Here is a 12,522-nt window from a genome sequence, read left to right as displayed (position 1 = left end):
TGACGTAGGTGGAAGAATGCGCGGAAGCCTGGTGTTACTCACTTGGTTCTTGGTTGGACCTCGGCCTCTATGTATTACGTGAAATGTTGAACTCATGGTTGAACTATAGTTGAACAAAGTAGGGTCAGGCCACGGGCCAGGCCCAGGCAAGCTAGATGAAAGTAGCTTCCGTAGCTTCAACGCCGTCTTTCAAGTTCTCAGTCTAAGATTTCCCCGGATATATAAACGAAACTTTGTTGACTTGAATTTCTGTTTACAACCCCCAACGACCACAACAATCTGCATATTCGCAATCCGCAAAAATGCTCAGGAATGTCTCTGAACGTGATAAGTATATTTCATGGTATATTTAGTCTATTCAGTAGATCCTATAGATCTAGTGTAGGGTGTAGGTAGATCTAGCTACACTGGGCCACGCTTTGTGGCTTTCACCGCTTTCACGCTTCCGTGTGTTATTTCTCATTATTTACGGTTTGGATTTTGTAGCGGAAAATGCTTCGTCGTCACAGGACACTTCGATCTCTATTTCACACGCCAAAAATTCGTTAAGTAAGCGTCGTGGCCACAATGAGGTACCGTTGTATGCACATCGTGGCTTCCTCATAATCGACGCTCTTCTGTTGCGTTTCTTTTGTCTGGCCAGCGAAATAGAAAATGAAAGGCTGTGTAGTCTGTGGAATTACTTATCATGCCGCAGCGATACGTCGACGTGATAGTGGGGAAGCCATATCATACCATGAAGTTCCTTCCGACCCAGATCTGCGCAAAAAGTGGTTTGGTGTGATTCACGAACATGCCAACGTGACAACTGAACTCACTCCGTACTCTAAGGTGTGCAGCCAACACTTTCTGCCGTCTGACTTCAAGGGAACCCATCGCCGTGTCTTGCGGAAGGGCATAATTCCCACTTTGTTCAACCACAAGCAAAACACTGAACAAGAACAGAAGCTCTCTCGTAAAAAGCGCCAGCCGCGGTTAACATCCACCACATCCCTTAAGACTTATCAAATTGTTCACACGACACCTCTAGCGGAAGGTGTTTCAAAGTCAAAGCGCATTACAATAGAAAGGAAACGCAAAAAAGTGCACCAAGCCAGTAGTACTGCTAAGGGTGACAGTGGTGCTCAGGGTGCTGTCTCTGCACTGAATGAAGACGAACAAGAGAGCGCTGAAAGCATCCCTGACGTGTATGTGGAAGTGATCACTGAGGATAGTCTCTCACATCTCAACAGTGAAAGTTGTGCACCGCAGTCACAGCCGTTCATTCCACACGAGAATTCACCCGAGGAGCCTGCGACGGAATGTTGCAGCGTGAAACCGGGTACCCTTGGACCACTGCTTCACAAAGTACCCGTAGTGCGAAAATCAGTGCGGCCTGAACTGACTCCCTCGTGTCATACGAGGATGCATGAGTTGAGTACAATTGTGACCGAAGTACCGGTTGTGTCCATGGCACCTACGCCACGTAATGCCATAAAATGCTCTACCTCTACAACTTAACACCTGTGAAGAACTAGGCAGAGCTTTGACCCATTGTGTAGTTTGCGGCAGTGAAGCATGGGCATTACAATTAAAAGAGTGTCATTTTTTGCATCTCTGCGGCATCTTTCAGTTGCCTACGTGTAATTTGGCCTTCTTACTTTTGACGAGCATGTGCGTCAAGAAAGAAGGCTGGTGGAGTTTCTCGGATATTCGCAAAAATGTACGCAAAGTTGAGCCATGAAACTGAAGATAACTTGGCATTTGCATTAATCCTGTGGTGTCTTTCCTTCCGAAGCTGGTACTACACCCCTCTGGCTGGGGTTGTGTCTGCGGTGTTATGCTCCATGTGCACGTAGACATCTGTGCGCGTATTTGTACATGCTTGACATGACTCCTCTTTCACAATCTTTGGGTGGAGGATTAAAGCGAGATCATTGAAATGGAAAACAAACAAACCGTTGGTACCAACATGGTGCACTTTATGGCGGCAGCGAGTATGGAATTTGCAAGGGCTGCGTTGGGGGTTAATCCTGAAAACAACAATGCAACAATGTTGAAATAAGATTTAGAGCATGGGCAAATAATTCTTAATGTAACTTGATGACCCCCATGTAGAAGCCAATGTACAAGCTTGCACTTTTGCAGTGGAGTTATCTCATAGCTATGTGTGCTAAAAACGCTAACAACGGGAAAATGGTGGCAAAGGTTGGTTGGTGGTGTTAGAGCTATGTGCCAGGCAGATTTTTTGGTGGCGTCGTCGTCGCACAGAATTATGTGGCGTAGGCATGCACCACCCCGGCGTTTATGGTGGTGGCGGCGGCAACATGCAATCAGCTAATCTACACCTCATCAACATAAACGGTAAACGTGTTCGCGTTTGCGCAGTTCCAACTTTCCCAGAGTTTTTCTCGCAGGCTGTAAGGCAAATCTCAGCGCAGTTTCCATCAAGTCAGCCCAGGAGGCACGATCCCTCTCTCCAAGCAACACGCCACACACCGGCAGGCAGTCTTCTCGGCAGAAACGCACCACCAACCAACCCTCCAAATAAATGCTTTCTGTTCTCAGTTCGAAATGGATATGGAAATGGGGCATCGAGTGTGTGCAGAATTTTTTGCTCTTGCATTGTTGGACATAAAATTGGAAGCCATACTTCCCACGTTCCTCCTTCAATATTCGCGACATAATTGAATCATTGAATCCTTGTAATGTGCTTTTTGAGCAGCGTGGTGCTTCTGGGGTGTGGGGTCATGCGTCCTGGGGAGACTTCACGGGTGAACGGACGAAGCTTGCAAAGAAGAAAAAGCATAAAGGAGGACAACATGCGAAATATATGCATACATATGTATAACTGGAAACAAGTACTGAAAATAAGACAAAAGAAATAGCTTTCCGTGACGTAATGCCGCCGATGCTGCGGCGCTGCTCGCGCGACTTGCGAGTGCGGACTGAATGGAATGTGACATGGCTGCAAGGATTGTGATATTCGCGTAGTTTCGGTGCTATGTAGTATCATGCTATTGTAAAGGTTTATTGCATGCTACGTCACCTTTTCACAATGCGAACAAAGTTGAGATGGATCTTTCTGATGCTTATATTTATAAACTTCTCCATGGTGTTTTTTATGTGGACGTACTTGGACAGAAAATGCGCGTGTACCTCCGACACACCGAAACAAGGTACTGCCCAGCAAGCCGGTCAGCAGAAACCTCCAGACGAGGAACAGCGATCGTCAACTGTCACACCTTTAGACAACATCTACAACCTGCCAAATACAATGATCACGCTGGTATTTCGAGATTTCGAGCCCTTTGAACACGATCTCGTCGAAACAATCCGTTCATTCCACATGGTATTTCCACACATGCCAATTGTGTTGTTCGCCGACACCCATCCCTATCCACCTTTACGATTTCCAGCCGATGAGTTTGGGCATAACGTCAGCGTAGTGTCACTGAACAAGGAGCCGAGCGACTCTTCGAACAGAACGAAGCTCGAGCGGCTTCTCAAAACTGACTACGTACTCTTTGCTCCGGACTCGGTGCGTTTTACTCAGCCGGCTGTGATAACCGATATGGTGAAACACATATTCAAGCACACTCGAGATATCGTAGCGATCCGTGTTGCTGGTGAAAAGGCTCGGTGTCTCGACGTCGAAGCTGACTTGAGAGAGTGGACGCTCATTTACAAAGAAAAAAGTTCGTCGCTTACGTGCGACGCGTTGCTCGGGGATCATCTTTTACTTGTGAAAACGAGCATGGTGCTCGATTTGAGTGACGCCTTAGCAAGACCGTTTCCAGAAGCATTCTTTATCCAAACTGCACTGAGAAATATACAGGTAAGGTTACTTTTTTTTGCTTCGCGAACGCTACATCGAACAGAAAATGAATTTGAACACACAGAAACCGATTTTGCCGAAGCATAGAGCCCAGCAAAGTGGAGTTGGTTGAGAGCATGTCTCTCTTTTTTTTTTCTCGTTACCATGTCTGATTGATTGATTGATTGATTTTAAAAGAAAAAAATGGAGATGGTAGTCTCGAGCCACTCGGGACTGGCTGCTCCAGGACGCGTTATTAATGACACAAATGGGATTTATTATGTTGTGCACGAAAGACTTCGTATGCAGTGCACTAAAATATAGACTAAGAAAATTTGAAGTAAGCATTAACATTGAAATTAATTTGAGTATGCTAATAAATTTTTTGTTCTGCTCGCTAATTTGTCACATTTCTGTTAAATTTACTCGTTTCCAGCTGCTCATCTCAAGAGTAACCCGTCCCGGTTGTTCGCGGGCACTGAAAGAAAATTAAACAAAAAGCTTTAATTCCTTTCAGACTCACGTTCTACCAGAGCATGTCGTTAAAACTGGCAAAACGCTTTTCACGACTGATCACCTCCGGCAGAAGCGGCGTCGACTTGAAGAGGCACGCAGAGTCGACCTCTACGACAGGTTTGGAATCAAAAAAGTTCACCAAGCTGGCGGTGAACTGCGGTGGTACGGTTGCGATCGTACGACTACACGCTGTTTTGGGACGGTCGTCGACGAGACTCCGGAATACCTCTACCGCGGTCGTTGGACACCTCCATGTTGCCTCGAAAACTTGAGGAAAACTGCAAGATACGTGTTCCGCATCTTGGACCACTGTCACGTGCGCTACTGGCTCGAAGGCGGCAGCCTGCTGGGTGCCGTGAGAAACCACGACATCATACCTTGGGATTACGACGTCGACATCGGCATCTATCGGGACGACATTGAGAAATGTCAGTGGTTAAAAAACGCGAGGAAGCAGTCGGTCATAGACAGCGATGGGTTTGTCTGGGAACAGGCAACGGAAGGTGACTTTCTGAGGGTCCAGTACAGTCAAACGAATCACATGCACGTGGACATTTTTCCGTTTTATTTAAAAGAAGGCGGCGTAATGACAAAAGACACGTGGTTCGCATCGCATAGACAAGACTGCGAGTTTCCAGAGGCGTACCTCAAGCCTCTGACAAAAATACTGTTTGCCGGAGTGTACGCGGCTGCTCCAAATAATGCGACACAGTTTCTGGAGCTGAAGTTTGGCAAAGGGGTTGTGGAGAAGCCCCAATACCCGAATCCAGAGGTTCTGAAATTGGCGAGGTCGTGACTTGTGGGTTGAAACGTGATAACTGGTGAGGTCTTGGTAGCTACAGATGTTGAGACTCTCAATTCTTGTGGTGGGACGTATGCCAAAGAAGCCACATTGTGCAACGGTCATGTCAGCATTTCTGCGCTAGAGGGGCATGCTGCCGCAGGTCATCAAAAAAAGTGCCACATGTGTCGCTATTAGGCTGTGAGACACACATGTATGTGAAATGTTTTAAACCGTATGCAAAAATGCAGCCCGTGAAGGCAAAAACGAGATTCCTGTGACCCCTGCTCCTGAAACACCACTGTGAATGTACACAAGGGTGTACAAGTGCAGCTATAATATTTGAGAAAACCATAATCTCGAACAGTGCCCTGTACTGAGGTTGTATCTCGCAAAAGACTTCGGGACAATTTGTGCAGCAAAGACTTTTCGTGCGAAAAAGATTCAAAGGTAAGTCCACGTAATTGTACACTTCGGGAGCATGCATCTCGACGCAGTTTTTGTAAAAGTTGCTTATTCACAGTTTCATAGTGATTTGACATTCAGATTGATTGGTGGCAGTTGAAGAGAAAGCACCAGCAGCGGGGTTCGTACCCACACCCTCAGCTTGCCGGTCAGAGGTGCTACCATGCTAGGCAGGGGCAGATTTAAGGGTCTGTCATGGGGGGGGGGGCGGTCTTAAGAAAACTCCGTGCTTTGCGGGACAGCATCGTCCAGGAGATAGGGTTTTTACATAGGGAACGTATGCCCCTCCCCCCCCCCGTCCCCCTTAAATCCGCCCCTGATGCTAGGAAAGGTTCGCAAGGTGTGGGTTCGAACCCGACTGCTGGTGCCTTTTCTTCATCTGCTGCCGTTCAGTTGAAGTATGCAGCTAAGCGTTTTGAGGCTTGTGTTGTGTTTGTTCTTCTATGTTGAATTGCCTCATCCTCTGCAACGTTGACATTCATAGTTTTTGCGAGTAGTGCGGTCGAGCCAGTGGTGGGGGAGGTTGGGTGACCCCCCCCCCCCCCCCCCCCAAAAAAAAACAAACCAACATTAGGGTTCCCCCTCCCTCGCTATGTGCTTCAAGAAAGAAACCGTCGCCACCCTCACACAAAAAAGTAAGGGTCTGAGTCCGCCCTTGGGTCAAGTGTGATTTTCGCATTACGTTTTGCAGACGGGCGACCATAATAGCATCTCACGTTGCCATAGTAACAGCGCTGTCTCTACCCTCGTTAGATGTAGCGGATGTAGGTGCTGGTTTTGAGAGTGCATTGTTTCATTTCCGTGCTCAACGTTTTCCCACCCAGCATATCTTAGCTATTTTTCCTGGTAATTGTGCTATTATAAGCCAGCTGCTAACGATAATACGGCACCTTCACTCAACATAGACGATAAATGCGCGTGATGCGGCCTTCGCACTAAGTTTTTCCTGGGCTTAATGTTTCGATATGGAAGACAGCGGTATTGACAGCGATTCCAAAACTAACAGCAATGGATCTGCACCGGGTCCGAGCCAGCCGTCTGTTTCCAAACAGAGCTCGCTGGAGGACGAGGCCGAACCAACTATCGCCGTAGAAAACGTCAATGTTAGTTCTAGCCATGTTATTTGTGTGAAAGCGTACGTCACTGGAGCGGAGTTATACGCGCCTTCATAGTTTCATTTTCAGAAAATCCGCTAGTTGCGTCCAGCTGATCGCTCTAATCGTTTTTCCAGGCTGCTCCTGAGTGTACTTCGAAAACCACGCAAGACGTAGCAAACTCCAAGTCTAGAGCATTACTGTTGCAGAAACGATTAGGTACTCGATCCATATACATCTTACTTCGCACTATTTAGGTGTGCCAGGCACCCGCTAAGAAGGCTGTCACGCGTATCTTTCAGAGAAGCACATACAGCACGCAAAGAAGATCAGACAACAAAATAGGAATGATTGTGTGGACACCCAGCCCAAGAAATCTCTTCTTCCTCGTAGCAGGTACTACATTGCAGTGTACTTAGCATCCTAGTGTCTCAGGGTTTAGACCAGGCGATCAGAACTCTGTGGGCATGTAACTTGCAAAAAATTCACCCAACAGTAATACCGCCCAACGTTTTTCCTGTGTACTACTGTTGCAGTGTAACTGCACAAGCAATTTTTTTTTTTTGCAACACCAACACAAGTTTGCGGTTCTGGACAAAGTACTGCTTTGAGCCTTACTGGTCATGCAAAGATTAATGGCACACGCTCTCACGCATTATTCCTGCTATGTTGCCTCAAAAATGTTCTCGAGGACAGTAGCAACATTCCTTTTTTGTTACTGCATTTTAAGATCTATTATTTCTTGCAGCTTTTTATTTTATTTTTTCGCTTACATGTGTTTGTGTATGCAGCTGCCGTTCCCTGTGTTGGAGTGCGATAGGAGAGTGAGTCATCATGTAAAATAGCAGTAAAAACAGTGTTTTAGCGTATGTGAGCCATTGGAAACGTTAAGGACCCACCAGTAGCACGGGACAATATGGGAGGCCAATGCATGTTCGTTCTGGACTTGTAATGCATTCTTCTCTCATCTTCTATTATTCCTTCCTTGCTCTGGACAAACAAACGCCCTGGGACTTACCCCTTCCTATTTATACATGCATCACAATGGAAACTTTTCGCGATAATAAGAACTGCTTTTTCCTCCAAATAGTATACTGAAGGATTATTCACTGATCTTCATATTTCCTTTGCTTCCTGACATAGCAATGTTCCTTTCTTTCTTTCCATACATTATTTTTGTTCCCTAAAACTCAGTCTCGTAACACTTCTGCAGTGTTTCATATGTTCCCCAAGTGATCCGTATAAAATGCGACCGTGAATGTACTGCGGTCAAATGTGTACAAACCACGACCTACGAGATCATAACGACCATGTCGTAATCGGCAACCCCTATGAGGAGCCTGTCCGCACGATCCGCTAGGGGCGCTACTCATCGGCCCGTGATATCTACATCATGATTGGACAATGGAAATTTGAATTTTGAATGCGCAGAAGCGGACGTACGACTACTGTAGCAGACAACAGCAACAACTCCTATAAAAACGTGTTGAATGATGATGATAATCAACTTTAGAAAGAAGCATCTCCCGTGGGACATTCACCGCTTGTGCAGAAATGCCAAGGTAAGCTAAAGTACAAAGTATTGCAGAAATTAAGTAAGCAATAGCCGGGCCGATGAGTAGCGCCACCACTAGCTTCTGAATGCGGCACTGGGAAGGGGTGCCAATGACATGGTCGCTGTAATCTAGTAGTTTGTGGTATAAACGTATCAGTGTGCGATCTCCAGGCCTAGAGGTTTTTCTGCAAACGTGAAAGACCGGTGTGGATTGGCCACGGAACATTTGGTACTTTGCATACTTGCTTGTCATGAAACAAAAATAATATGGAGGGAACGGAAGCAGAAGCCTCTTTTGCTTTGATCTACCTTCACTGCTCCACTTCACAGCACCATTTATCCAGACCCTCCCACACACCCCAGCTTTTTGTCCCTAACATAGTGTCCGTGTCTGCCAGTCATACCATTTTGTTCAATTGTTTGCACCCCTCATTACGAACAATTTTTATTGTTTACAATTTGGAGTTTCTCTCAGTAGAGCTCCTCTGAAGACATTTGGACGTTGCAGGCTATCTGTTCCTTCAAAAGGTCAAGCAACGCCAACGGTGCCCACCCCTGACATGGAGCCCCTGGTGACTTGGGAATCTGGAAGGTAATACGTATTACCGGGTCATGAAAATGCAGGGGGAAGAATAACGTTTTTTTTTTGTTTCGTAGTGAAGACGAATTTGAATTCCATCCGACGTCAAAGACAGCCGCCCGTGAAATGGCACAACAGTTAATCCGCGATGGCTACCACTTAGACCTAACGCCGGATGATGACGATCTAGACCTCATCCCGCCAAGGCCGTTGGACCAGCGGTGCTCCTGCTGCGCCGCTTCTCGGACCTGTAGCATCATGTGATCATCGACACACTTTTAATGTTTTACCCATTTCATTGTTTTTACAATGCCTTCAAACTGCATTTTAACGGCCATGATCCATTTCCTGCTGCCTCGTTTTTCTCTTACTGTTATTTGTTATTACGGCTTTTGCATATTCAAATATGCTCCTTCAGAGTGTCTAAACAGGGTTCGAGAACAAATTCCATGGCCTCGTATGCCACAAAAGTTTCTTCTTGACTCCAGCGGGAGCCAATAATTGTGCTGCAGGTTTTGCTTTGATCCTCTAGTCGAAGTTTTAACATCTCCAATGGGGGTCCATGATTTGTAGCATGCCATATTAGACACATTAGGCATGGACATTTGTAGAGTTTTATTCAAACAAGTTCTCCAGTGCTATCTTTCAGTTTTAATGTGGTGGTGTTCTTGCTGAGCATAAATGTGTACGTACAGGATGGAGGAACACTAGGTACATTTGGAGGAAGTGCCACGTTTCCCATGTTCCCTAAAAAGTATTAGTGAAACATAAGTCAGGACTTTCATTGGTGCCTAAAAGTCATAGAAATTGCCAGGATTCCATGTTTCTTCTATGTGCAGTAAGAAAGTCCTTATGTGCTGCCAACAGCTTTCCAATAGGTATAACGCCATCGTCAGATTGGCAGTGGCTAAATATTTACTAAAAGTAAAACAAAAAAGTATGGCTTAACTGCACATTGGGCCTCAAAACTGTAAAGTGGACAGCGGAGTAAATGTTGCGGCAAAGTCTACCATGCCGAAAGAGTAATTGTGCCTGCACCGCACTTTCAGGAGAAAGCACAGGACATACACTATTGGAAGCTAACAGAGATTATGTTTCAACATTTTTAATTTGTAGGCAGAAAAATGAAAGAAAGTGTGTCTTTTTAGCTGCTAGTGCATTTTATTTAGCATCTAATATGCCCTCCAACATAGGCTTTGACCCTACAGTAAGTTCATTATTTGTTTTCAGTGCATTAGAAAGGGGGGACTGTATCATGAACACAGCCTGCAGGTGACAGTTAGGTTCCCAATTTTTTCACTACTGCTAGTCTTGAGTACTGCAGTGAAACCTCTCTAGTACAGACGCCCATGGGACCAGGATTCTTGTCCGCTGAAGGGATGTGTCTGTACACAAGAGGTATTCAAGTAGGAGCGTCAAAGCTTGCCGGGGGAAACCCAGCTGTCCGCAGAAGGGGAGAGTCCGTCTAGGAGAGGTGTCTGTAACGGGAGTTTTGACTGTATTACGTAATTTCTGAGGACTACATTTGTCTTATCTCCTAACGGTACTCTCACGCATTAGCGACGAGCATCTTACACAAAGTGCTCTATCAGTGGTTTATCCAGAATCGCAAGCATGGAGGTGTCATTATTACAGTTACGGCACCAACACTTAACGTATCATTAACGGCATGTGTCTAAAGCCGAAATAGCAAAGCCCCCCCCCCCCTGTAGGGGGTGCACAGGAAAAGAAGTTAGGGGGGTGTCACCAAAGATTTGGGAGTTATAGGGGTTCTGGATAAATCCGTGCGCTGTATGAGTAAGTGCAAGTGATGTTGCATCACGTGACTGACACCTGGCACAATAAGAGGCTCTGACGTGAATGACTTTGCTGTTCCCGGCTTGCTAGCTATGCTCAGTCAGTGAATCCGCTTGTATCTGAATGTGTGCAGTATGCCTTTCCTTGTTTCGAGGAATGCAAATGACGTATGAAGTGCGCTTGTTCTCACTAATATGGAGTGTTATGATACGATCTGCATCACTGAACTACGTTTCTAAACTGAAATGTCACTTTGCAACATTGATCCGTGGTAGTGTAGGTTCCGAAGATATTAATGTAAGGTCTCCCGAATCTCATGGTGTCTTGGCCTAATGAAACAGCTAACAAGAAAATACTTCATGTTGAGATTTCATGCTGGTTGTTTCCACTGGCAGCAGCCTTGCTTAGTTCCAACGTGTTTTGCAGCAGCATCGCAACTATTGACCTTACAGATATCATATTTTACATCCATTTATTTTACGAAGTGGAACTGTATTTGTCTAGCGCTACGTTCTTGGTTAGTTGAGAATCTTGAAAGCTTTCTTCTAGTCAGGTTTTGATTTTTCTGTCAGTCATTGAAGAAAAGTGCAAGAAGCAGTCATAACAAATATACTTTTACATGTGCTCTAGGTAGCATTGTCAGTATTGTGTGCTGTTAAGGGTGTAGTAACAGAGTTTTTTTTTTTAGTCTGGGTAATCCCCAGGCATTCTGATGAGTGTGGTAGGACCAGAAGCCGGTAATCCAGAGTTGGCTTTTACGCTTGGTAAGAGTGACCTTTACCTGTGGCTGCGGATCCATTGGATGAGTGTGCCCCCCCCCCCCCCCCTTTACGGAGATATTTATCTGAGCTGACCCTGTCTTTCGGTTCCTTGTAAGATTGTATCCCACTTTTTAACTTATACCCACCTGGAAAGCACAGTGCTGAATGAATCTCTGACAGCTAAGCAGCTTAACCATAGCAGTTCTGAATTGGTATTCTAAGTATACAGTACTTCAGTATTATCATGATTCTTTCAGCACAACAATTGCAAGTGGGGACATGCAGAATTATTTGTTGAGTGGAGGTACTTTCTCCATTTGTGAGGAGTTTATGCAGTTCCTAAAAACGTGAACAGTCTTCTCTTGTAAAATGTGAAACATTTTACTAACAAATTGGTAAAGTAACATGGAAACGATTTTAGAGAAATGAAATCACTAATCAAAAAGTACAGACATGCCATTTTTTTGTCTGGCCAAATTGCCTGAAATTGACTTCAGAGACTTCAATTAATTTTCTGTTCACAAGACAATTCTATATTTAATGCCGCCTTTAAGCCAGGTGCTGCAGTGTTTGTGTGAAATGGTCCCCTTGATGTTAAATGCCTCCTTAGAGTGCATGACTACACCTGTACTTGCAAGTCTTAATTCCCACAGCTCCTCGAATTCTGTGTATTTTGTTTCACAGGCATTGAAAGTACTGGAACGTGATGTGCCATCTGGTCTGTGATAGCACAAAATTGCTGTAGTGCACTGCACCATTTTTGTGACTTTCCGCATACCCAGACGAGTATTAGAACACTGTCTGTGACAGTGTAAAACCTATGTCATTGAAGCATGACCTTCAAAGTGTGATGGATGGAGCTTCTGAGTGTATTGTTTATGATGTATGTGCATAATTGTTCTGGAGACTTATTGCTCCTATCTGCTCCATGCAGTCTTCTGTGTGAAGGGAAATTGTGGGCTCTTCCACAACATACTTATCCTAGTCCATGAGCACATAAGTGTGGGCATTTGTACACAAACGGTGCCAACATTCCAAGAAGCCAAGTATTGGCCCTGCTTGCGTAAGCGGGCATTGATACTGAAGTGATACTAGTCGTGTATTGATTGCATTCCACAACCGGTACCATTAAGGAAATAAATACTGTTCTGAGCACGTCCGTGTGGCACAAATTGAG

General features: G+C 45.3%; 1 protein-coding gene across 4 annotated transcripts; it reads left to right on the top strand.

Moving 5' to 3' along the window:
• Positions 1-14: 14 nt before the first annotated feature.
• On the top strand, positions 15-12,500 carry LOC135388822 (protein FAM219A-like). Of its 4 annotated transcripts, none has more exons than XM_064618648.1 (5): positions 6,332-6,661; positions 6,790-6,871; positions 6,955-7,048; positions 8,683-8,799; positions 8,865-12,500. In XM_064618648.1, the coding sequence occupies exons 1-5, from the start codon at positions 6,524-6,526 to the stop codon at positions 9,049-9,051; spliced, it is 618 nt and encodes a 205-aa protein (XP_064474718.1). In that variant the 5' UTR covers positions 6,332-6,523; the 3' UTR covers positions 9,052-12,500. The 4 variants fall into 4 exon arrangements, 3 of the variants coding, with proteins under 3 accessions (XP_064474718.1, XP_064474719.1, XP_064474720.1); XM_064618649.1 differs by having other exon boundaries at positions 6,333-6,661; positions 8,686-8,799; XM_064618650.1 differs by having other exon boundaries at positions 6,335-6,661; positions 8,716-8,799.
• The last annotated feature ends 22 nt before the right edge of the window (positions 12,501-12,522 follow it).

This window comes from Ornithodoros turicata, chromosome 3 (genome assembly GCF_037126465.1).
Source record: "Ornithodoros turicata isolate Travis chromosome 3, ASM3712646v1, whole genome shotgun sequence".
Classification (NCBI taxonomy): domain Eukaryota; kingdom Metazoa; phylum Arthropoda; class Arachnida; order Ixodida; family Argasidae; genus Ornithodoros; species Ornithodoros turicata.
This window is presented reverse-complemented; position numbering and strand designations above follow the sequence as displayed.